Source organism: Rhinolophus ferrumequinum, chromosome 6 (assembly GCF_004115265.2).
Source record: "Rhinolophus ferrumequinum isolate MPI-CBG mRhiFer1 chromosome 6, mRhiFer1_v1.p, whole genome shotgun sequence".
Lineage (NCBI taxonomy): Eukaryota > Metazoa > Chordata > Mammalia > Chiroptera > Rhinolophidae > Rhinolophus > Rhinolophus ferrumequinum.
Window position 1 is genome coordinate 38,415,318 of NC_046289.1, and position 25,520 is coordinate 38,440,837.

Consider the following 25,520-nt stretch of genomic DNA (forward strand, 5'->3'; position numbering starts at 1 on the left):
CTGCTGCGAACCCGTTGGTGAAGAGCTACAACTGTGTTCTACCCCGGTTGCAGGCATCGGGCTGAGCCCTTTGTGTGCCCTCTCCTTTCATCTCACAATGCTTACAGTTACCCTCATTCCACACATTTCAAAAGTGAGGCTGGACTTTCCTCTTGTACACTGCCCCCCCTTCCCTTTAGAATACTGAGTCATACAGTGAGATATAGCTCATTTGGGTTATAAAAATTTAACTTCAGGAAGAATTTAACATCTCCGCTTACAAGGCATCTCTTCGTGTTTCTAGGGACCATTTTAGATTTTGCATGTCTCTTGAGCAGCTTGAACCTAGGGAAAAGGGAGATGCCATGTGGTCATTGTCACCATATCAAGCTGTGGTTGCCTCAGAGAAATCTTGCATTACTGGGTTACTAGGTTTTAGTGGCAATAACTTTGATAGCCTATGTTTTAACTTTTCTTTTTTGGATTAGAGGTCTAATTACATAAACTTTGAGTATCAGAGGCCAAAAACAAACCAGACTCAGAGAGGTTAAGTACCTTGCCCAACATCACACAGCCAAGGAATGCTGGAGCCAGAATTCACACCCAGTTTAGTCTCTCTAGCTGTATGCTTACCTGACATTATTTAGAATTTATATTAATATATATTATATATCATACTGGAATTAGAAGTATTAGAATGAGATTCATACTACGTGTTGTTAAAACCCCAAGCTTCCAAGGACGTGCTGTTTCTTTATGCTGAGGTCAAGGGGTGAAATATGATTTCAAAGGCATTGGACGTGGAGAGTAAGTTATCAACAATATCATCTGCAGGGTTAAGAGTTTGTATTTAGAAACATGCCTCTAAGTCAGGTGATGCATTTATTGGCTATTCTGGGCACAGACCAAACTGCGTAATTTTTATACCTCTCTCCCTACCTCTTTATTTAAAAAAGTGGCTCATCGTTGAAGACATAGTTTGTGCAGAATGGTCAGATGGGAATAGTTTACAGAGATGTCATGTTGGTTCTTCCTTGGTAGCTTATTTCTATGGTTCAGTTCCTGTTTTCTAATCAATCATACTGACAAAAAGAAAAAAACGACACACACACCAATGTTACAAAACCTTGTATTAATCATTTCCCTTCACTTTCAATATAACGTTGATATGAAATATAGCCATGATTCTTAGTTACATGGGAGGAAATGAGTAATAAATACATTGTAGCAAGTTTAAACCACAAGGGTGTTTCACTGGTAACAACATTTGAAAACTGTACACTTGCAAAGAACAGCATCTTCAAACATTAGTATATCTGTATATCAGTAAAGCTTTTACATGTAACAAACATGCTATTTCCATATATGACAAATTTAAAAAATATGCATTGCTTGGCAACATGAACTAGGCAAAAATAGTTCTTTGTTCACTAACTTTATACAGGAAAACAGGACGAAAGGCATGCATGTACAATAGGGATGCCTGCACGGGGCATGCAACGGAAGAAAGCTTTTTAAAAATCAGCTTACATTAGGCATAAATACATGAGGGTTATATATTAATAAGGGAGGAAGTCTTCTGTTTGACACTATTAACATTCCTGTTTTCTTCCTATTCCTCCCAGAGGAATACACATTCACCTTTAAGTAAAGATAAAGGAAATACAAAAAAATAAAACTCACTTTGCAAACATCTCAGATGACTTGTAAAAAAAAAAACAAAAAAAAAAACATTAGTGTTATCACAGCCCCATGTGCAAATTATCCTTCTGCAGGTCCTTCTTGTAAGAGGCACACCCAAGTGCCTTGGTCAGGCTGTTTCTCTGCACCCGCGCTGGAGCTGCCTGCTGCAGACATCTCCAGAGGGCTCATGAGACTGGGGCGTGTTTTTCCTCCCCTCGCTGCCCTTCTGATTGCATGACTATGCATTCAGCCCAGCTCAGTCCCCCAGCCCAGGCTCTTGGTGAGATCTTAATTCTAGCTGGGGAGAGCACATTTACAAACCTTTGCACCGGCAGTAGCTACAAAAGGTGCAGAAGAACACAAGACCCAGAGAAGGCTCCCATTCCATAAAAGGCAACCAATGACACCTCAAAAGAAAATCTTGTTTCCCTCAGTGTCTCTTCAAACAAATGGGAGATGGGGGCCCAGCTGTCGCTCCAATCCTGAGTACCAAAAAGGGATGATTAATACCCAGGATTTGAGAGCTTGGTGCAAACAGCCGCCCTCTGCAGGCAGACCCAGCAGCGTCTATTTTGCTTGCTGGCCCTCGTTTAAAAAGTGAAACTCAAAAAACATGTGGAAAAAAACAAAACAAAACATATCAGCAGCAATGTTTCATTTCTTGTACACAGTTCATGTGTGTCTTCCTATTGTTTCTGGTAAGAAACCACTATGAATAAAAAGCACCAATAAAACATCATACATGATAACAATATCGTAGAACACCACTGTCCCTGGGACAGTGTAGAGATGCCAAATACACACTGATTAAATCAGAACAAGGGGGAAAACATGTAGCGAAATAGATTTTACTCTGAGATTTTTAATGTTCACTATGAATATAAAACAGTTGCATTTAGGGGTCAATGGGTAAATACAAAAAAAGGCACTGCCGCGTTATTACTAAATATCCGACTTCACAGCCTTATGCATGCAACTGTTCATTTCTTTTATAAATAAAATTCTTTTGCTTTAGGATTTTTAAATTGAGCTGTATACCTGCAGTCAACACAGGACACAAACAAGGTGGGGGCAGGCTCCTAAAATTGATCAGAACACTCAACTTAAAAAAAAAAATTAAAACACTAATAGCAAAACACAACTAAGTAGATAAATCTATACACAGTCAATGAAAAATAAGCTTTTCTTTCTTTAAAAAAAGAATTATGTTGTTATTAATAACAGACTTTATCATGGTTACCAGCCATAGCAAGTTAATAAGTAACATATCCAAAATAATATCTCTAATAATCAGATAACCATTGTTTCTATATTCAGTGAAGGAATAAATAGAAATTCAGATTTGCAAATACTTTAAGGTCTTCCTTTTAAAGGATTCATGCTAATGTGATTGTGTTCACAATCTGTTTTCCGAACAACCCCCAGTCTTTATGGATATATGTGTTTTGCAGCAGATCTGAATGCTTTTTCACTTCTCCACGAGATGTGTAATACCATTGTTTCTTCCTCCTCTTTAACGTTCTTAGCACTCAAAAATCACCTTCGCAAACCCTCTGGTCTTACCTTTGGCCTTCAACATTTTTGACCTATTCTGCCTGCCTTACATGTGATCGTGCATCCCAACACATTGCCCAGTAACACCAAGCTTATTTAGAAAAGGGGTGTGGCAGATGAATGTTAATGGCACTTCGTTAAAAAAAAAATCAACTAAAAACGCTGCCTCTTTCTGCACATGGATTTGCATCTTTAGAATTTAGTCACCCAAGGAGAACTTGTAAAAAAATGCAATGTATGATTTGGTAGGTTCAAGCCTTCTTTGCTTCCTAAAGGCTCTCCTAGTTACAATGTCCCCAGCTTTTTAGACCTTAAAGGGACTTGAAAAGCCTTATTCCAAGGTCCAATGCCACCCAAGGCCACGTTGGGTGTATACTTTTAATGTTGAAGGTAAAAGAAAGTTGTTTGGATTTCATTAAGGCTTTTTAAATCTGTATTTACTTCATTAACTTTTTTTTTTTTAAATAACCATAAACAAGTGCAGTGATTTTCATGGTCTGATGTTTTCAATTTCGACTCTGACTTCACTAAAAAAAAAAAAAAAAAAGAGGCACTAGGCTCACCCATTTCATAAACAGGCCTTAGCCCATCTCCCTGATCTCGCCTCTGGCTGAGCATCCATACCATCCTTTACACAACCCAATTTTCCAGTGCAGAGCACAACTCCTCTTTGATTTCCTCTAACACCCTCCATTGCATCAAATTCCAAAATGCGCTTTCTTGCCCTTAAGAAATAGAGCTATTACTTTGTGGCAGCGTAGTTTGTTAATCTCTCACCATGCACTGAGTGGCTCTATGTCTCTCCTGTGTGGATGGATAAATAAGCCAACACCACAGCTAATCCCTAACCAATGCCATGCGGACCGCACCGTCGTTCCCATCTTTCCCACATCTTCTTCCACTGCCCACCTGGGATGGACCCGGGCCATGAGCCGCACAGCGCACCACAGCTCTCTCTGCTACTTGCTGACTGACCATTTATACACCGTGCTGGGCCTTGCTCTCCTCTTCCTCCTCAGCAGTGAGCGAGCAAAGGGGATGCAGCCCCCAGGCTCGGGTTCCTGTGAGCAAGTGTACTGTAAGTGGCGTTTTGAGCTCCTTATCTAGGTATTAAGGCCTCTCACAAGGGAAAAATATCCATCCTTGCCTTTTCTCCTTCAGTGGAACTCGCACTGTGTGTGTGTGTGTGTGTGTGTGTGTGTGTGTGTGTGTAGTGAGTGACAGGATGAAACACCACGGTAGGGTGGGGAAAGCTCTCTGGGTGAGAAGCAAATCCAGCACAGAAAGGGGCCACCGGATTCTTTTAGAATCTCCAGGTGACCAGTGAGCAAACCCTAACGGATCACATGGGGCCGTCCTCCTTATGCCCTACCGAGTGCTCTGCCCATTCCAACCGCATTTTGCCTTTCAAATCCACCTACACGCTCCCTCCACCCACAGGTGAGAGACAGACAACTCCGGCCTGCCTCCCGCTGCCCAAGAAGCAGAGCTTGGCAGCCCTTTTAAAAGACAACCCTGCTGCTATTATAAAAATAGAGGGGGAAAAAAAATGAATCCATATCAACAAATCCTTTACAAAAACCATAGTATGAAGCGAAGTTCTATCCAAACTCTTTACACATTATGTACCCTTTAAAATTGTTATGTAAACAATACACAAATTTAAAGTTTATCTGAAATTTTGTTGGAGGGAATCTCTCCCTTCTTGCCCCTGTTGCCATGTGGCCGTTTCCTGTGGCTCGATCCCAAGCAGGGGCCTCAGGGAAATCCAATGGGGGGGACAGAAACGCGCGAGCCGCCATCTTGCTTTGGTCACATGTATCGATGACTTTCTCCTGAGGCCGGACTGTGAAGGCAGGCTTTGGGAGAAGGCTCCCAGGCCTTCTGCCTCCCTCCCGTGTCTCTTATATCTCTTTCATGGCGGGACTTTTTTTTTTTTTTTTTTTTTTTGTAATACCCTTTCCATCCAGGAAGCCACTTGCATTCATTCCCTCCAATCCACCCCCAGTCTCATGTTTCCCTAGAGACCCCTCCCCACCCCACACACCAAGCCATCCCATGACAGTAACAAATGACAGAATAACCAATCCCAGGTCTACTGATATGTTTACAAGGACGACCTACGCTCTCACAAAATCAAAATGGGAGAGGGACCAGGGGATAAAAAGGCTGCAAAGTATCTTGGAGGATTCTGTGCAACCCTGAAGATGGCTGACTCTGGACCCGCAGCAGTCGATTTCACGGCCAGCGCGGTCGCTCTCATCTTCAGCTTCTAGATTGTGGAGGTCCGGTCAACCCCATCTGGAGAGAAAGGAGTAAACAGTGGCCACAGGTGAGCAAACAATTCTGTTCATGTCCACCTAGGCCAACAACATGCATGTTGGGCCTCCCAGTCTCTGAGGACAGATAAGGGCTTAATTAATTAATATACCCACCCACTCAACATCTGGGCAATGGCTATATTTTTTGCCAGGAGCCATAATGAGTGTGGGAACCAAGATGTAAAGACCTAATCCTCACCCGCTAGGTGCTCACATCTGGTCAGAACAAAGACATAGAAAACCCACAATGAAGTATGAGTGATAAATGCTATAATGGTGTATGTAGCAGGCACAGCAGGAATATGGAGGAAGGAGTGTTTTAAGTCACCCTGGGAAATGAAGGACAGTTTCACAGAGGTAGAAAATGACTACTGTAGATGGTGCTGGTAGGAGAAGAGAGGAGGAGGCAGGAGAGGATGAGGGTGGGGAGGGTGTATAGGTGTGATGTTGGTCATCAAGTGGGGAGTCTGGGGGCAGCGTGGAGGTTTAGGATGAAGGATGGGGGAACGGCGGAGTAGCAGGGGATGTGGCCAGAGAGGCAGGCAGGGGCTGCAACACACATACAGGTGGACCTGTCTAACTCACATCGCTTTTTTGGGAGCATCTCCCTCCCTCCCTGAATCTCTGCTGAAAGTCTGGGATGAGGCAGTCGTGACTGACCCAGAGCAGAACGGGGGATGCATCTGACACAAACGGATCCAGATTCTCCGTCTCAAGAATCTGATCAGCGGCAGAGACACTACAGTTAGACGTTGTGCCTGGGAACCGAAAAATCCTATAGGACGAGAGAGTGCTGAGGCTACCCAGGATATGCCATGTCTATGTAGTGGAGAATTGGCAAAATTGGGCTATAAAGGAAGCGGGGGATGAGTATGCCAGAGAGGAGAGGCCATGAGTGACAATAGCAGGGGCAGCTTACATGTGGGAATTATAGGAGAGTCCCCAGAATCAGACCATCAGGTCTTGTGTACTATGAACAGGAGTTTGGATATCGGTAACTAGTGAATTATAAGCAATAGAGTTACCAGATCTGATTCTAGAACAGTTTTCCTGGCAAGGCTTATGGCAGGAAGACCAGTTAAGAGGCCCCTACAATGGTTCATACTAGAGCTGACAAGGGCTTATCAGTGAGCAGAGAGAGGCATGGATTAGCCATCATAGGAGGTAAAAATGTAGTGTCCAGTGACCACTGCATGAAGGCCATGGGGGGATGCAGGATGCCCGCCTGGCTTGCTGATATCTGAGTCAGCAGATGTGTCCCATCTAAGCCTTGATGTCACAAACCTGGTCTACCAGATGGAGCATCTAGATTTACTAGGCAGGATTTAGGTGTGAGAGAGGCGTGGCAGCGTGCTCCAGGGCTCCAGGGAAGCAAGGACCTAAGTGACATGCAGGAGTGCTGAGACCACTGCAGGGCTCTCCTGACCTCCTCAAGGGTGCTGCCAGGCTGGCGTCTCACCAGCAGGGACATGGAGGAGGAAGGTTTGGTATCAGATCATCAATCCTAGAGACCTCCAGATATAAACCTCTAATCAATAACCTCTGAGGGTGTCAACCTGAGCCTCTTCTGGTGGCTCTCAGTGATAACTGGTTAGGGAGCACAGTAAGTGTGTCTATGTGTGCACACTCACATGTGTGCATGGGTGGGGGTGTAGCAGTCACCCCCTCATTTGTAGAAGTACAGTGCACACTCATTAATGTCAACCCCTCATAGTTGTGGAAATGTGGAGCTAGAAACCTGCAAATCTCAACTAACCCAGCTCCAAGTCACATTTTCATGGAGCTCCCACCCTATACCTCCTCCTCCAAGGGTGATGCTATTCACCTGCAGGGAATTGACCGACAGGAAAGTCCAGACTCATTTACAGTTGTGCAAGTTGTGCAATGCACAACTCCAGGGGGTGCCCTTCACATGTAATCATGATTAGTTTTATAGTTATGACAAATTTCAAATAAGGGGCAGAACAGCATCTAGAGAAAGTGGAGTCATTTTCTAACTTGCACAAAGTCTCCACATCAGCTAGAAGTGGGGCTGTCAGACCCAAGAAGGAGTAAGGAGAGAAAGTGAGAAGGAACAGCAAGGGAGTCATGTGAAGTGCGAACCCCGGAACATCAGAGAGTGAACCGTGCATTTCTCTTCATGGTATGATTCACTACAGACTCCAATCTGCTGGGAAGAGCCTCGTTTCTGTGTCTGTGAGTATTCCTGCCCATATAACCTCTCTGCAGGAGGAAAATAATGACTAGGCTTGGCACACAGTCTTCCTGAACACCCTGCGCCACCAGTCAGGAACAAACCCAAGAGAGCCAGATGAAAGCTTTAAATGAAGACTCACAAACCAAGCTGGCAGAGGCAACCCACCCCCAGGGCTTCCTCAGGGGTTCTGTTGGAGGGGCCTGAGGAAGGGAAAAGAAGAGATGAAAAGGGAAGGACAAAGAGAAAAGTGGCTTAAGACTGGCACCAGGTCGACAGAAGTTAGTGGAGGAGACAGAGAGCAGAGATGTCAGCACAAAAGGAAGGGCCCCCAAGGCCTGAGGCCCATGGACCAGCTGCATTAGAATGGCCACCCTGGGATGTGGCGTCACAGGAACTTACACATCCTCCCCCACCTTTGGCATTCTCTCCCCAGCAAGGTCATCTTCCCTGGCAGCTAGAAGGGGTCAGCCCGCGGAGAGGTGCTGTTGTCCTGGGAGGGCACACTACCACTGTGCCCAGCGGGGCCACCCTGCACTTAATTTGCATTCTCTGCTCTGGAAACTGCTTATGACGCTTCCCACCAGAGAGGATTATGGAGAGAGAAAAAAACCCACAGCAATTAAAAGGCTTAGGAGATTAGTAAGATGAAAACATTAGCGAAAACACATCTGTTCAGAGAGGTTTGCTGTAAAAAATAGAAGAATGGGTTAAAAACTGAAGTGTTTTGAAGGGAAGCCTCCCTTTAATAGACAGCGTGTGGCATTCATGGTACTAATGAGGATGATATTAGTACTTTGCTGTTTGAGAAGAGCTTCCAACATGTCAATTATCTGAGAAATATCCAGCCCTGGGGGGAAAAGCCAGTTCTCCCTGCTGACTTTCAAAGGCATGGAGCTCCCCACCTAGCCGGCCACTGTCAGGTGGGAGGGCGCTGGAGCTGCCTGCACTGGGCTGAGCGTGGCCTGATGACTCAGGGTCTCGGGGGGTTTCCCTTTTTGAACAAAGTTGAGATAAAATCCACATACCACACATTTTATCCTTTTAAAGTGCACAGTTCAGTGGTTTTTAGTATAATCACAGAGTTGTGCAACCATCACCGTGGTCTAATTCCAGAATATTTTCATCACCCCCAAAAGAAATCTGGTACCCTTTTAGCATTCCCTCTCCGCTCCCACCTCCCTCCAGCCTCTGACAACCACTAATCTGTACTTTCTGTCACTATAGATTTGCCTATCCTGGGAATTTCGTCAATTCACAAATGGAATCATATACTGTGTGGTCTTTTGTGTCCAGTGTCTTTTACTCAGCATCACGTTTTCCAGGTTTATCCGTGCTGCTGTATGTGTCAGTACTTCATTCCTTTTTAAGGCCGAATGATATTCCACTGTATGGCTACACTACATTTTGTTCATTCATATTCATCTGCTGACCACCCTTTGGGTTGTTTCTCATTACACATCAGGGCTATGGGTGTGCTGACCCAATCTCCTCAGTTAGCTGGAGAAGAAGAGGTACCAGGGACAGACCAATGATGTTTCAAAGCTTCTAGGATCTGAATGGTCAAGGAAGACAGCAGTGGTTGCAAATGAGTTCCTGGAAGCCCGGGGAGGTCACAGAAGGAGCTGTTGGGGCAGCAGCCCTGAGAGGCCTGCAGGTACCTCCCTCCGGTACTGAGCGGAGGCTTCCTCCGGGCTGTGGAGAGTGTCATACAGGCCAGGTCAGGTGGGTGCCATCCCCGCCCTCTACTCTGCTCCACGAAGACCAGTTATCTGCCTCATTATTTGGTTTCATGATACGATTGTGTTTGCAGAGACTAAAAATTGAAAAAGCCCTGGTCAGAAGGACAGTGCTCTCTGGAGTGGTAGCTGATGGCACCTCTCTCCCCACTGCTGCCAGATAGCATAGCTTTTGGCTCTAGGTGTGCTGTTGGCCCATCTCTGGGGTGTCCAGACTGGAGAGGGCTATTGGGAAGCATCACAGGAGGCCTCTCTGGATTTCCACGACTCAGAGCCTCCCCGGACATTGGCAGGAAGGAGCATCCATCTCTCCTCCTGCCAAACGTCCCCAGGGCTGGCGGCCGGTCCAGGAAAGAGAAAGGCACCCATTTAGTACAAGGAGGGCGCTGAAGGCCTCCTGGGGCTGTTGTGACGATGCAGGGCTTCAGACCAAAGAGATGGTCTGAAGGGACGACCTGCCTGCTTCTGGGAGCTCCACGGGGCCACAGCTTTGCACAGCACAGGCCCATCCAACTAGACCGTCCCTGTCACACTGCAAAGGACACCTCAGATGGCTGGGGGCTCCAGGCATTGGGGAAGCCATTTAGAACAGGGAAATATAAAAACAAGCAGGATTTTTGTTTCAAAAATTCTGTTTTTAGAGCAAGTGGGAATATGCTTGGCCCAGATTGGGGGATCTGGTGCCGAGAAGGAAAGAATCCAATGCTGTGGGGGATGTTCCCACTCTAATCCGTGTCTTGTGTTCCTGACTCCTCCAGCTCCCGTATTCTGCTGGGGCAACTGCTGTGGTGAGACTCCAGTGTGCACTGGGGGTAGCGGGTGGAACCTCTGGGGAAAGAGGGCAGCCTCCGTCTTTAGGTCTCCCTGACTCACCTCTCAGGAAAGGAGGAGGAGTGGAGCGCTGGGGCATGCTTGGTGTGGTGTGGCTCCCTGTCCTCTGCCTTCCCCTCCTGTGTTTTTCTTATCCCCCCAAGCTCCTGCCAGGGTGTGGAAGCAGAAGGCTGGTAGCTCTTCCAGGCATGGAGCAACATACGACGATGGTAGCACTCACCTCCCAGGGCGTGCTCGGTCATACTGAGGCACAAGGACTCCAGCCTGTTGTTGATGTCAGGTTCAGTCACGGGAAGCTGGAATTCTGCAGGGGACAAAGGGTTATATGTTGGTGACACGGATTCTAAAAACAGAGAGAAAGTATCCACAGTGCCACCTGGCTCCACCCACCACGGTAAAGGTCTGCTGGGCCTCCCTAGGAGGACTTGTGCAGACTGTCGGGGCCAGCACGGAGGGCAATGTACACCAGTTCAACCAACCTCTGAGTCAAACTCACAGAATCCACTATGAACATGAGTGGCTGGAAGAAAGCTGGTGGCTAAAAATAGCTGGTCATCGTAATAGTATGTCCACCTCTGCTCAGAACAATCCAGTACCTTCCCATCAGAGTTAAGACAACCTCCTGCCATGGCCTACAAGGCCCCTTAGAGTCTGGCCCCTTGTTACCTCCCTGCCCTTGTACAACTCTCCCCTCCTTTGGTCCACCCCAGGTCCTCTTCTACCCCAGGGCCTTTGCACTGCCATTCCCTCTGCCCAGAATGTTGCTCCCTGGACATTTCTATGGTACCCCCTCTCTCTGTTGTTCTGTTTCTGGTTCTACAGTCTCCTTAGAAAGAACTTCCTATTGATTATATATGACAGATCTTTTCTGCCCCCATCCATTTCTTCTGCTTTATTTTTCTTCATAACCGTCATAACATCTGACATATTATTTGCTGCTTCCCCCCAGTTGAATGTTTGCTTCATTGGAGTAGGACTTGGCTCTGCTGCTGGTACCTAGACTGGGCCTGGTGCATTTCTGCCTCGTTATAAGGAGCTGGAAACAGAAAGCACAGCATGAAGAGTGCCTCTTCTGAGTCCAAGACTGTGCCGGGAGCATGATTCCCAAGTGGGGCTCAGAGAGGCTGAGTGACCCATCAAGGTTAGCCAGCTAACGCAGAGCTGGGACAACCACCTGCATGGGTCTGACTCCCGAGCCCATGCACATAGCAGCAGCTGTGGGTGCCCGTCAACACTCAGCCTCAGGCACTTAGAAGGAAGCACTGAAATGTCCAGTCTGCGGGTTCCCACTGCCCAGGACAATGCTGTTTACATTCTAACCACAAAGCCCCCGCTACCACTTGGACCCTCCTTATCTCCCCAGGCTCTAGTCCCTCCTCCTCTGAGTGGGAGACAGCCCCTTGGGGCCTCCTCCTCTGTCCTACCGGGGTCCACACTGTCAGTCTCTCCCCCAGGCCCTCATTCTGCGGAGCTATTGAACATCTTTGACTAGCTTGGAAGCACCTTGCAGATAGTGACAATGCTTTCGTATTTCTCAGAATCTCCCATAATACCCGACCATGGCCTTCTGCACACCTCAGACATGTCTGCTGCGTGATAAAAAATGGAGCAAGAAATAGAAGGAAACTCTGACCATTAAGAATTGTGAAGTCCTATGGAGGCGAGGCAGAAAAGGAATCAGCACTGGGAGTGACTGGGAAGTCTCAACACTGCCACTGCTTCCATATGTGACCCTGGGAGCTGTTCTCTTCTTCCTGCTTTCCCTATTCTACCTGTCAAGAATCTGGTGTCCCAAACTTCAGGCCATTCCTTGCTCCTTCACATCTCCACCAGGGGGCGCTCGGGGCTGGGGGTTGGGGATTACCGAAGAGATTGGTGGTTTGGTGGGATAGGAAGTTGAAACCAATGGCTCAACCAAAGTATTTGTTTTCCTTGACTAGTTATACATTTAAACATTTTTTGCAATCTGTGTTCCCCATTACCAGCTCATTCAGAGGCAGATATCGTTTCCATTATTTAAAATTCTCAAAGAGAAGGTGGGCAAAATGGATCAATATAAAAGGCACTAAGGAGCAGATAGCGTTTCTGACACAAGTTCCAGCATCTATGGGTCTGAAGGACAAGTGTGGCAGATCATGTGTGGACAGAGGCCAACTGGGCTTTCGGGGAAGCTGAGAGGGAGAATGCAAGGGTCACCCTACCCCCACCCACTGGTTGCTCTCAGAGTAGGGTTGGGGCAATCAGACAATCCAGAGGGAAGAGTATTTTAGCATTTTCATCCATTCATGTGAAAATCATATGCATGCACAAATTAGCAGCCTTCAGGGTGTGAAATCTATAAAAGAGAAACACAATTTTATATATAGCCAGTTAGCAAATATGAAAAAAAAAAAAAACCCTCAGCAATTATAGCCATCCATATGCTCATTGTAAAATTTAGTTTACTCTCTAGCACTTCCCTTTAAACAAACACTGTGGAGAGATTTGGATAAATAAAGATGCTCGACATTTGGAAAGAAGCGATTCAGCTGCAGGATTTCTTGCCAACACGCAGCAAAATGCCATTTTCCAAGTTTGGGATTGCGTGTTCCAAAAAGGGGGCTGAGAAATGCGGGGCTCTTTGCTCCAGAATCTCCAAACCTCAGTGGCTGCTCTTTTAGGTTATAAGTTGGCATGCTTGCTTTTTATCCTCCAGATCTTTCTTCTGGCGTTCTGGGGAATCATGCCCCCACCACTCTTAGAATGGCTCTGAAAAATTCTAAGTCTCGGGAGAAACCCCTATGTTCATACTCCCGAGTTTCCTAATAGTGTGACTATTTAATTGTGTATTTAATAAAAACAGATCGGTGGCACCTCCCTGCACATACAAGACAGAGGGAGACTAGCTGGTAGATAACAGTTTCCATCTCAGACTGGGAGCCCTCAGCCACGTGTGGCTTGGTGGGCAGAGCTCTCAAAGCCCCAGAGGAGCATTCGGGCCGCACCTGCCCCATGGGCCCACAGTAACCACCAGGCCAACTCTTGCCATGGCTCCTGTGAACCCAAAGAACTTATTGCAGTTATCCTGGGCCACCATCTCTAATGGACCAGGCAGACATAGTTTCCAGTCTTCAGTAAGGCAAAAAGGAAAGACGCTCTGTAATTGAGCCTTCTCTGCTGTTACCCAAAGCAGGCCTGTTTCTTCAGCTCCAATGCCATCTCTAAGTACTAGAAATTCTTCCTGTCACCACCAGATCACTCCAGTATTTAGTGAGGCTCCCCAGTTCTAGGATGCCCAGCGTCTAGGCTGTTTACTTGTGCCTTTTAGAATTCCCACAAGTATAGGGAGTCATGTTCAGGCCCAGGGTCATGAAGATTCTGGAAGGGAGTGGCTGTCCAGCCCTAATGAAGTGCCGCTGCAGGGTCCACCTGGCGGGCCCCACGTGCCTTTTCCTTGGCAGAAACAGGCCATTCCTGCTGAATTTCATGTCTGTGGCACCCAAGGTGCAATTATGCCTCTCTCTGAGGCTGAGGTAGGAGGCGAATTTCTTTAGGACTTTAGAACAAGAGACAAGTTGTGCACTTTAGGAAAAAACCTTTAGAATCTCACTTTGTCAATGACGGCTGAGGCTACTTTGATGAACGACTAGAAAGGCTTTGAAAGTCTGGTTAAGAGAGAAGTGGCGTTGCTGAAAGGGGAGAAATCAGGAAAGACAAGGCTGACGAGGAACGGACAGAGGATGGGAAGTGGGACCTGGACCACTATGATGAGGGGACTAAGGAAGAAAGGGGAGGCAAAGCTGGGAACCAAGAAGAAAGGGGGAGGATGGTAACAAAAGGAAGTGCAATCAGTGTGGGCAGGGAAACGGGTCAACGTGGCAGGCAAGCTGATTATCACAGAGAGGTCATGGATGGTGGCAGAGGGACATGAGGAATGAATGAGTCGCACCCGTGAGTCCGTTATGGGGACCCAGGCTTTTCTCTGGTGGCCTCAGTCCTGAATCTGCAGAAATAAATGCTGTGGAAATCCTCTGGGATTCCCACTTTCACGAAAAAATAAGTAGAACATGGTACAAGACAAAAGCGTACCATCTTGCCCCAAGTTCGTCTCTGAATTTGACTATCAGATGCAAGGTGGGGGGGTGGGGGTGGGGTCACACAGGCCCAGCTCGGCTCTTGGCTGTGATAGAATTGACTTCTTTACTAACCATCCTACCCATTATCTGCCTTTCCCGAGCAGGGCTGTTTGCCTTGCTTATTAGAAGGCAGGGAGCAAATGTTTATCAAGTACTTTAAGTGGGTCCTTATTCTGGTTTCTGCCTCTGCACGGCAGCCCCTTCCATTGCCCTAATGGACCCAATGCACTGATGGCATGCTCCCTCTCCCCACTCTCTCAAAAGGCAGTTCTCTGAGAGGAATCGGGGGATACTCACTCACACTAGGGAGGAAACGAAGGATAACAGCCTCAAGCGCTGTGCTCCCAGCTATGCAGCATTGTAATGGTGGAAGAATTCCAGTCGTGAGCTGGCGTACAGGGGATGTTTGCTGTGAACAGGCATGTCACACCACGAAATGCTGCCGTGGAAGGCACTGCCTTATCCATCTCACATCTGGGTGGCCCCGTACCAAGGGCAGTTTGCATATGGTTTTGTGCAAGGGAAGGATGAGATCTCCAGAATGCAGCTCTGAAAGGCTGCCAGCCTTCTCTACCCCATGCTTTTCCTCTGAAGCCTGCTTCCGGCCCCTCTGCCCTTTCGCTGTCAGGCCCTCCAGGTGGCGAGGAGCCTCTGGCTTCCCAGTGTTGCTGCAGGACTGCTTTTTACTTCCTCTCTGACTGGATCCCAAGGGTGGTTGAGCCCGGGTCAGCAGGAATAGCTCTGCTTCCAAGATAAGGTGGTATTCTGCAAGCAGTTTCCAAACTAATTTTCCAGTTGGGAAAGCACCCTGCCTCTCCAAGAAATGTGACCACTCTCACCGGCAGCCACACTTGTTTTGAGCTCAAGTAACCTCCCTGGTGAGTGTAGCAGAGCCTGTCACCCTTGCTCATAGAGGACCAGCTTAGTTTCTTACTCTCTCCAGAGGCCAGCGAGAGGTAACAATCAGACATAGCTCTCCTGGCGTGTCCTAGGAGACATCTAAAACCTGTCCACGTGGGAATAAAGTACAAAATCACCCCTGACATGGCCTCCAAGGGGCCACAGAATTGGTAGATCCAAGAGAGGAAAGCGTCTTATAAATCCAAGCAAGGTGACTGATCAATTGATGTACAACTTGAGGGCTGGTTCTAGCCTCCAGTCTTTTCTATATTCTTTGGAGATACTTAAAGTCTTCCATCAGCTTAACAGAATTATTTTAAGTTAACAGAATACGAGCTCCTTTAGAATGCACTGCAGTCTTCAAGATTTGCACGTATGGTTTAAAATGGATGCTTTGAAGACATCTCATGGCCAGGAGGAAACCACTATGTTGTACTGTAACACAGTTCTCTGAGTATTTAATTGTGGGTTGGTCACACATTTTGTGTTCACTATTACTACAGCTTGTGTAAAGACAAAAGCTACTCTCCGCCTGCCTGATTTGACACTTATTATAGCCTAACCTACCCCTAGATGCCTGACTCATTAACCAGGATGTGCTGCCCTGAGGGGAAAGGCCCATCTGCAGAGGAGATGGGTCTGGCCCCTCTCTGAGACCTCGTCTCTTGAGGATGAACCTTGGTCTGGGCCTGGCAGTGGCAGTTAGAGGGCTGCCATGTGAAGGAGGATGCCTCCTTGGGAAGAAGTGCCTTGTGGTCTTGAAAACCAGGATCTGACCTGCAAGGGCAGGGATGCACCTGAACCCTGGGCAGAGGCCGGGAGGAATATCCCTGTGTCCACGGCAGGGACTTTCTGCAGCCTCTGCTCCCATCAGCGAGGGATCCTGGTCATGGCTGTGCCCTGCCTCGCCCTTCCTGATCACATTCCAGGACACGCCACTCGGCCTGGGCCTGTCCTGAGCAGGACTTAGGAGTGGCCCCTGCCAAGCGCTCACCGGTGTATCTGCAGTCGGGAAATATGGAGTAGCACTGTCTATGTGCCTTGGCCGTTACTAGAAATGCTATGATTCATTAGGGCTTTGTTGGAAGTGGGGTTTTAATGCTTGGGCAAGAGGCTAATTAAAAATAATAAAACCCCAAGGGTTCCAGATTCTAAGTCCAGTGTGCAAAGAACATTATTTAGAGACTCGCAGGCAACTACCAGGAAAACTGAAAACTGTTAGAAGTAGCTGCCTCTAGGAGATGAGCCTGCGGGCTGGGAGGGGGAGGCAAGGACAGTCCCTTTTCCTTACAAGCTCTTCTGTAGTATTTGATTCTTTAACTATGGGAACAGAGGCTTCATGGGAAGAGGGTGGAAACGATCGGGTCAGAGTTGCCCTGAGCATGAGCACTGCCGTACAACGGCGAGGGCGGAGGGTGGGGTGGGGGGAACAAAGCTCCCCATGGGGGATTTGTATCCATGAACCTAAGTAGTCCTCCTCTCAGGGATGGCCCAGCTCTTCCCGGGGCACCTGGTCTTCCCGGTTAAGCCAGGAACCAAGAAGAGTACTGAGGACTTGGAAGAGAGCTTTAGGGGAGGAACAAGAGGTTCAAAAGAACAGAGAAGGCTCCACGTGTATTAGTACTGAAGTGTATTAGTACTCCACGCGTATTAGTCAGCTAGGGCTCCTGCGAGGGAACCAGGGGGCTGGGCTGCGGTCCCAGGACTGGTCCGGGTGGGGTATTCATTCAAGGTCAAAGAGCTCCGTGTACCCAGGATGTCTTCAAGTCTTGTTCAGATTCTCTCTTACTGGGAATGGTTTATACAGTATTCTACAAGATGACAGAGGCTGGGACTAAATAACTCAGGGAAAAGGCCTTCATGCCCCCAAATGTGATCAAGTATTTCTTCTTGGGAAGAAAAATAGACACAAATATCAAAACGGAGAAAAGGAGCTTTAGAACAAAAGTGCGCAAATACAGAGTTCTAGAAGTCAAGAAACGACTATAAACGAGCATCTGGGCTTTGTGGATGCCCCTTCTTTTCCTGACACACGACCCCATGGTGGCTCCTCCCCATCCTCCTCCTCCTCCTCCTCCCCCTTCCTCCTCCTCAGTGGCCTCCCAGCCTGCATCCTGCCTCCCCTGCACTCCTCCATGCACACCCCTGCATAATCCCCTGCTCAAAATCTTCCATCGATTCTCCAGTGAGAGTGGCCAGGGTCTGAGCTCCCCGGCCTTGGATTCAGAGTCCCCACCACCGGCCACAATCTTTTCAGGTCCCTTGGTCCCTCCGCTGCTACTTCAGCCCACATTTCGGCCCAGCCATGGCTCGCGGGACTCACCGTGGCCCTCCGTACCGCTGCTGCAGTCTTGCTCCCTTGTTCCTTCTGCCTGCAACCCCACCCTACTCTTTCCACTTCTTCATCCTCTGTCCCTTGAAGCTCAGCTCCAATTCCAAGAAGCTTCCTTGCCTACCACGGGCCACAGTGACACTTCCTCTCCTTAAAGTCCTATAAGACTTATTGCACAGAGTACATCTACCGCCTAGGATGGGCATTTTCCGACAGGTACACGCACGTCTGGTTTGCCCACCTAGAGGGTCATCTAGGTAGGTGCAGTAATTAATTGCTTGTGTGGCTTTGCGTTACTTGTGGAGTCTAAGAGGTCACTGTCTGCATAGAGAAAGGGTGCAAGTATTTGTTAGCTACACATAATTCTGGCTACTCTGTTTTAGGGGGCATGATAAAGGTGAAATTGACTTGAAGTGTACCAAGCTACTCTTTAACCAAGTAAAGGAAAGATGGCTGGTCCAACAGTCATGTTTGCAAGGCACTGCCAAACCAGGGGTGGGTCTTAGCGTCAACGCTGTCAAGTTTTCTCTTCCTCTGTCTCACTCTTTATATTAATATACTCCCGTTCCCATGACACATGGAATCCCTCCCACTTCCCCCCTCCCCCCCGCCAAAGCCCCTAGTGGTATCTCTGGTTTTATCAATTTAGAAATATGACTAGTATCAAAAATATCTCTGTCAGATTGCAACAGCTCTGGGGCTCCTTGTGCTGGCTTCCAGCCAAGCAGCCGCTATTCATGCTGGCAAGGCACAGTTTAAAAAAGGAAATGCTTCTATAACCTCACAAGAATGCGTGGTGACAGTCGAGGCTAAGCACTTTCCGGCTGGGTTCACCAGGGCATCTATTTTGGCATCCTGGCCTCCCCTCTGTGTCAAGGGGAGAGGAGAGTGACAGACCAAGTGCGGGGCCTACCTGGCTGCTGGAACATGAGCATATTCTGTGGAGAAGTGTGCACGGGCAGCGAGCGGGTCCTTTGGACTGAGCTGTGGGTGCGGCTTGGCATACTGTTGCTGCCCCCTGGGTTGGCAAACCAGAGGTTCTAGTGAGAAACACAAAGGGGAAACATGTTAGTCCAGACGCCCTGGAGGTGGGGGTGGGGGTGGGGAACAGGACACCCAGCTGGGACCCAGTCCCTGGGGAGAATTCTTTGCTAATTTCTAGAAAAGGGCTTGTAGGCCAACACTATCCATCTGCTGACTTAGAGAGGGAATTTAGATTCCCTTTCATTTAGTCCCAGGCCCCTGTCTAGCCCTCAGTTTAATCTGGACACCTATTTCCCTCACTATCTCCAAACTCTTTTTATCCTTTTTGTTGCCTTTGCTTTCCCTGTCACTTTGCTTGGAAACGGGGGGAGTTCTATAAACGTTTGTGACGAAGAGCACCAACTGTTTCAGGGATCTCATTTGATTTTCTCTCTGAGAATCTTATAATTTACTACAAAGCAAGGGGGAGGGAAAAGAACTCAGCTGGTGAGGGGCTGGCACAACTGAGCTTGTGTGTTTCTTATTACGTGGGTGTCCTAGTGGTGACTTCCTCTTGAACCTATCTGGGGGCTGCCCACAATGGTCAGAAAGTGGGGCTTTCGAATATTCTGTGCTGCTTCCCCTGCGGGAGTGATCCCGTCTGTCTTGCGGGAGCTATTTTCTTGTTTTTAAACCAAGCTGTCATCCATAAATTTCTCATGACAATCCAGAACTTGAGACCCACATGTGTCCCTCCCATCCCAGCCCTAGCCCAGAAGCCCCACAAAGCTAGGGGCACACAGATGGAAAGCATTGGGGTGGGGTGGGGGAACAGGGCTAGATGGGTAAGGAGCTGTGGTCAGCTCTAAATCACACAGCGAGAACCGCTGGGCAGCCTGGCCCTGACTGACAGAATGTTTCAATGCTCCCTCTGATAGCCTCTCTCAGGCTCTTTCCTGTGGATTCGTCACCACAGCTGGCACCACGACAAAGGAGCTATTTGCCACAAATAAAAAGGCCAAGAAAGCTTCTTAGGTGCTCTGGCATCTCCTCGGAACCCAGATCTGGGAGGTGGTGAGGTTAGCGGGGGGCAGGTCAAGGATGGAAGCACATAATAAACAGATTTTGCATTTCTTCCCAAAGGCCCCTCTGTGCAGGGTCCCCAAGGTTCAAGTGGTCCCAGTGGCATCCTAAGCAAAACCCCATGAGGCCAGGTGCAGCCACAGCCTTGAGGAACAATGCAGACAACGCTCGTTACTGCTGAGCATAGGGACACTGCCTCTGTGCAGCCTCCGTGGGCCTCTCCCTTCACCTTGGAGTCATCTGGGGGCACACACCCCGAAGCCTCAGGCCCTGAGCGTGGCTGCCCACCCTCCTTCCTGAGGCAGAACAAACCTGTCTTCCTTGTTTCATGATGGTGGGGTTGGCAGCAGTGTTGCGCTGGGTGGAGCTGACGAACCCACTGGTGCCCAAGAGGCCAAGGCGGGCGGAGGGGACATTCCTGGAGGGGATCTGGTACTGGCGTGGGTTCCGCCTGCCCATGCCTCCGCCCACAGAGCTGGCCGTCGGGAGGGAGTTGGACTGCCCAAAGCCGCGACTGTGAGAGTGAACAGAGGAGAATGAGAGCCCATATGTCACCCTCAGCCCTTCCCAACCCCCAGGCTGCCAGGGGAACGCCTACTAGGGATCTGCTCCCAGTTTGACCGTTGTGAGGCCTACGGGCGCCTAGGGTGTGTGGGCCAGGGAAGGGCTATGATTAAAACGACAGCTAACATCTGAGAGCAAAGAGCACGCGCAGTGTATGTCCTGTGTAGCATCCTGGCCCTTTTACATTGATTCTCCACTCTTCACCACAACCCTGTGAAGTAGCCCTCTATCCACCTCTAGAGCTGGAGAAGTAAAACAAGCTTAATCGGTTCGCGAAGGTCACATGGCCAGCAGGGGGCAGAGCTGGCAGCCCAGAAGTTTAACCAGCAGCCCTTGGGCCTTCTTCCAAGCTGCGTCACAGGGCCCAGAGCACTCACACGCCTGTCAAGAGGCCACACAGCAAGAGGGCAGCAGAGCCAGCTCAGTGCTCCTTCCATCACCACAGTCTGTTTCTGATGTCTGTCTGTGTGGCAGACTTGGGGAAAGTTGCCTGAGCCTCACAGGATGTAAGCTCCATGAGGAAAAGGACAGTGTCTATCCTCATGGTCGCGCATGCTCCACGACTGAATCACCTGGCACAGTAAATGCAGGTCGAATGAATGAAAGAATGAATGGGCCTCTGCCACCACGCTGCCTCTCCAAATGGAAGAGCTGACCCCATGTCTGGGCCTCTACCTCCGGGGTATAGAGTGAGGGCTGTGGGAATGGAGATGGACCTAGGAATGCAAGTGCTCTGGACCTCGGACGCCGACTGCTCCCCCACTGCACAGCCCTCCCTGCAGAAAGGCCCAGAGATTCCGCGTTTCCCCTGGGTCCATGCAGGAAGGTTGCGGCAGACCCTGGCATTGCTCTCGGACGCTGTGCTCCCAGGAGTCCTATGACCTCATCGCCGAGGAACTTGTCCTTTCTAACATGCCTCAGGTTCTGGGAGGGCACACAGCAGCCAGCAGGGTTTCAGGAACCAGCACATTCTTTCCAAGAAGAGTCAGCTTTAGTCATTCACTGATGTTTAAGTCGAAGTGCTTTACCTCCAATGGCCACCAGATGGAACAGACTTGCTTTCCCAGCCACACAGGGGAGGGTTTTACCAAACCTGTGAGGATACTCCGGGTGACAGGGCTGACGTAGTTTAACTAGTCGAGGACGATGGGGTGGGGGTGGGGGTGGGGGCCCCTGCAAAACAGTCATTTCCTGAGAGAGTGGTGTGTGCATCGGGGGTGGGGCATCTAAGCCATCAGCACAGTTGAGCTCTGAAAATGTTTCTCTTCTCCCCAGAATACCTAAATTTCCTAGGCAGAGAGAGGGCAGGGAAGAGAATTTCACTATGAGTTGACTGCAACTGATTTCGGGACGTGTGTCTTTCCACTTCCAGGCTTTGTGGCCCAGGGAAGGGTTCTTGATTCAGTCAGACGCTCACCTACATGGGGTGAGAAGGGGGACACTCATGGGTTCTAGGTTTCTCTTTTTATTTCATCCTTTCTCCCTTTTCTTCTCCTCTTTCTTCGTTTACTAAGGTTTAAAATGTTTGATTTGAAAGAAGAAATTGGAGCCCGGAGGGGTAGGAGTAATTTCACATGATCAAAGAGGTCTTCTTCGGAGGAAGGACAAGCTGAGTGAGTGGCAGGTAGAGAGACGAGGATGAAGTAGTAGCTGCTTTTTCTTAAACTACAAACACTAGGCCTTTGGCTGTTGGAGTCAGAATTTTGGCCACCTGGCAGATGATTCAGTATTCGGCTAAGACTTTTCCTTATTTAGTGCAGATGGCTTTTTTTTTTCTTGCTCATTTTCCTTTTCGGTTGGATTTTTAAAAAGCTATTTCATATGCAAAATACAGTAGTCAATGAGTGATGCTAAAATGATTTGTGCTTCCAGGAAGGCAAGGCTATATTCTTAAGCAATATAGTGTGGGCAGAGGGTTCTGTCATGGGACATTTAGTCACTAGAGAAATGAGGGCTCTAGGCCTAAAGTTAGGACCCATGACCTGGGGGGTATGTGGCGGCAGAGCCCAGAACATCCGGATGGTAGGGTGGGTGGGGGTGGGGGAGGGGAATTTGGATAGGCCGTCTTTCTAACGACAATGAGACCCTACTGCGGCATCCTTAGTTCCTTATTACAAAGCCCATCTTGTTGAGTGTTGCCACTGCTGGCCACCAGCGGGAACACTTAGGTTACTTAAGATCACTAGGCTGAATGAAATAATCATTCTTTCTGGGGAGAGAACAAAGTGACAAAAGCAAGTTGTCATTTTTCATTCTCTTGCTCTGCCCATCTCTGTCTCTCTCTCACCGCCTTCCGAAATCGAACCAACTGATTTCATTACCTTGAAATGTGTGAAAAGACTGAATAAGAACCAATTAAGTTGGGATTTGTGATGATTCAAGTAGGGGCTGGGCTGCAGTTAACTTTGTGTTATGGGAGAAACAGGTCTTCAAAGCAAATTAATAGCATAAAAAGATCCCAGAGGTAATACTTAGCAGAACAAATTATTTTCTAGAGCTTTAGGTAGCAAACTCCAGTTGAACGTCTACAAGCGATGATTGAATTCATCCTTATCTAATCAATAAAAGAGCTCCATCGGGACTCCAATCTGGCAAATGCTGGGTTAGCCCAATACAAGCTTTAGTTAATCACACATGAGAGAGGTCAAGGTTAACGGGAACTCCGATGCAAACCAAGGGCAGGGCAGGGCACGGGACAGCACGTTTGCAAGTAGCAGCAAAAGCTGAAAAACTCCATCTTCATCTTCAACCTCTAAATTCCTTCTTCCTCTTGGAACTGGTTTCCCAAGGAGCTGGTGTTAGAAGAGGGGTCTGGAACTTCCTCCTCTTACTTGGGAGAAGTGCTGTTGCCCTTACAAGAAAGGAGAGAGCCTGGGAAGCGGGGGTACAGCCCCAGGGCAGGGGGCTGAGGAGCAGGCCTGGCCTTTCACCTGGGGCCCTAGGAATCCTCAGGTGCAAAGGTGGTACAGCTAACCGACCAGGGAGGCCAACCGCAGAGGGCTTGGGGCCAGGGAGCTGCTGATAAAGAGAGCTGCTTAACCTGCCCGTCTTTTCAGTACATGAGCCAAAGACCAAGAGAGCTGCCTATACATCTGCAGCAGTTAAGAGCCCTGACGCTGGAGCCAGCCTGACTGCTCCAAATCCTGGAGGCCACTGCCTACCAACTTCACTGTAAATTGGGGTGAAGAGTCGCTCCTCTACTCCTATGGTTGCTGTAAGGATTAAATGTATTCGTATTTTTAAAGTGCTGGGATACCGTCATTGGGAGCATAGTAAGTGCTCAATGTTTGTTTAATAAATAACCGTGTTGTATATGCTGGAAGACGGGAACACTTTAATTTTTACATTAATCTTTAATAAAAGACTTTTCACAAATTCTAACTGACCTTATCTCACTTAGATAAAATAAAGACAGTGATTTTTCAGGCACACTTATGCAAATAAATGCCCCAAATCTTAACAACACAGACAGAGCTTCTATAGCTGCACTGAGAAATGAATTCAGAACTTTTTAGGTGCAAGGGAAAAAATTCTTATCTGCTCATGTTTCAAAATGTGAAGTACCATGTCGATTTCCCCCAAATTCCCTGTCATTGTTCAAGGCTTAACTCTACCCCTCCTCTTAACTCTTTTCCCAGATCGTTACTATAATTTACCTCTAACATGCAAGTAGGTTCCTCAATTTAAAGCCAGATTAAGGTAATGGGTTCTAAAGTACATTGAGGCTTATTTTTAACTGCATCCGAGAAGCTGAAGTACTATGAAAAATCAAGAATGGTACTGCTCCACTCTTAGATTGCAGCTCAGACCAAAATAGACCAGCACTGGGCTCTTCACCCTGCCACCAACTATAATTAGCTTGTCTGCAGCTAGAAGGGAGAAAAAAATTATACTACCACTTAAGGTGCTGACAGAACAATTCATTTTTGTCCTTTCAAAGCCCCCTTTTGGGGATAAACCACCAAGCATTCTGCAGGCGTTCATTAAATCATACCCACTCTCCCCTTGATGCCCGTCTGGACTAATGCTGTCCTTTTGACAATGTAAACTGAGTTACAAAAGATTGCATTTAGCTCTTCCGTGGGGAATTCTTTCTCATTACAGCCTTTTCCCAACCCCACCTGTTTAAGGAATGTGATTTGAACATTGCCACAGGTTATCCTGGTGAACAAGGAATGATGCCTTGTCTTCTGCTGCCCCAGGACCCCAGGCAGGCAATGAGGCACCTGGGAACCACCGTGCATTACAAAAAATGAAATCCCAACATACTTTCTTTGCTGTCGATATCCTGATATGTCTAGAAGGGTTTTCCGAGGGAAAGACCGAAAAAGCTTCTGCACCTGCTGTTTCCATGACAACAATCTTTTTTTCTGCGTCTCTGTAAATGCCTGCAAAAACAAACAGGACTTTTTAATAGGTGACGCAGCCTGGTATTAGAGGGAGAAACATACAATTAATAGGAAGAAACACTGGCGTCTTTTCAGTTGCCTTTTTTTCACCTGTTTCCAACCTGGTCCAAACAGGAGTCAATTTTAGTTGCGAGCTGTCTGTTCTGAAAATTCAAGTTATTTGGCATTGGAGGTGCCTGGTAAGGTTCATGCATTAAGCTTTGGATAACCCTCGGTTTTGGCTGCATTTCTGGTGGATCCATACCCATCTTCCCTTTCTTCCTGACTCCACTCTGGACTCTGTATACTAAGCAAGAATAAATTGCAAAATTGTTTGTTGAATACTCTGGCTTTTGCAGGCTCCCTGCATTTTCATCATCAATGGAAATGCTAAACCACTCCAAAAATCAATCTGCTTGATGGTGTGTGGACACCCTGGAGTGGTCTGCCAGGCTTCAGAAAATGGCATATAGACTCTAAGTCTCAGGGCGTAGCTGAAAAATCTCCAGTTCAGGGGCCCTGTGCCCTGTAAAACTCCAGTGCACCCATCCTAACCTAAACTTTGTCTGAAGTTAAGAAAAATGGGTATTTCTGATGACTTCTCAAGTCTTTTCTAGTAAAATTGGTGTTTGGAGATGTTTTGCTTACTGCCCTGTAACACACTGCCGTCTGTATTACGCATCCTTTTGTGTACACCACGGCCCAGGTTAGGACTTTCAGGGGCTATGAGTCTCCAAGGCACAGACTCTCCAATTTATGATCTATTAGATTCCCCACAAGGAGACTATTAAAATGCAGATTCCTGGGCCCCCTCCCGCACAGCCAAAGCCGGACTTAATAGATCTAAAGGGGAATCCAGGGGGTTTGTGTTTGT

The 25,520-nt window shown here is 47.9% G+C and overlaps 1 protein-coding gene across 2 annotated transcripts in view; it reads right to left on the reverse strand.

Annotated features, from left to right (window-relative positions):
* Positions 1-1,094: 1,094 nt before the first annotated feature.
* SAMD4A (sterile alpha motif domain containing 4A) overlaps positions 1,095-25,520 on the reverse strand; it is a 219,004-nt gene continuing 194,578 nt past the window's right edge. Inside the window, exons 9-13 of one of the 2 annotated variants that reach the window (XM_033107809.1) lie at positions 24,528-24,646; positions 20,007-20,208; positions 18,562-18,688; positions 10,522-10,605; positions 1,095-5,517 (exon numbers count right to left, since the gene is read on the reverse strand). In XM_033107809.1, the coding sequence (XP_032963700.1) occupies positions 5,489-5,517; positions 10,522-10,605; positions 18,562-18,688; positions 20,007-20,208; positions 24,528-24,646 (561 nt within the window). In that variant the 3' untranslated portion in view covers positions 1,095-5,488. The remainder of the gene's footprint in view (positions 5,518-10,521; positions 10,606-18,561; positions 18,689-20,006; positions 20,209-24,527; positions 24,647-25,520) is intronic. The other variant, XM_033107810.1, reaches the window with a different exon arrangement.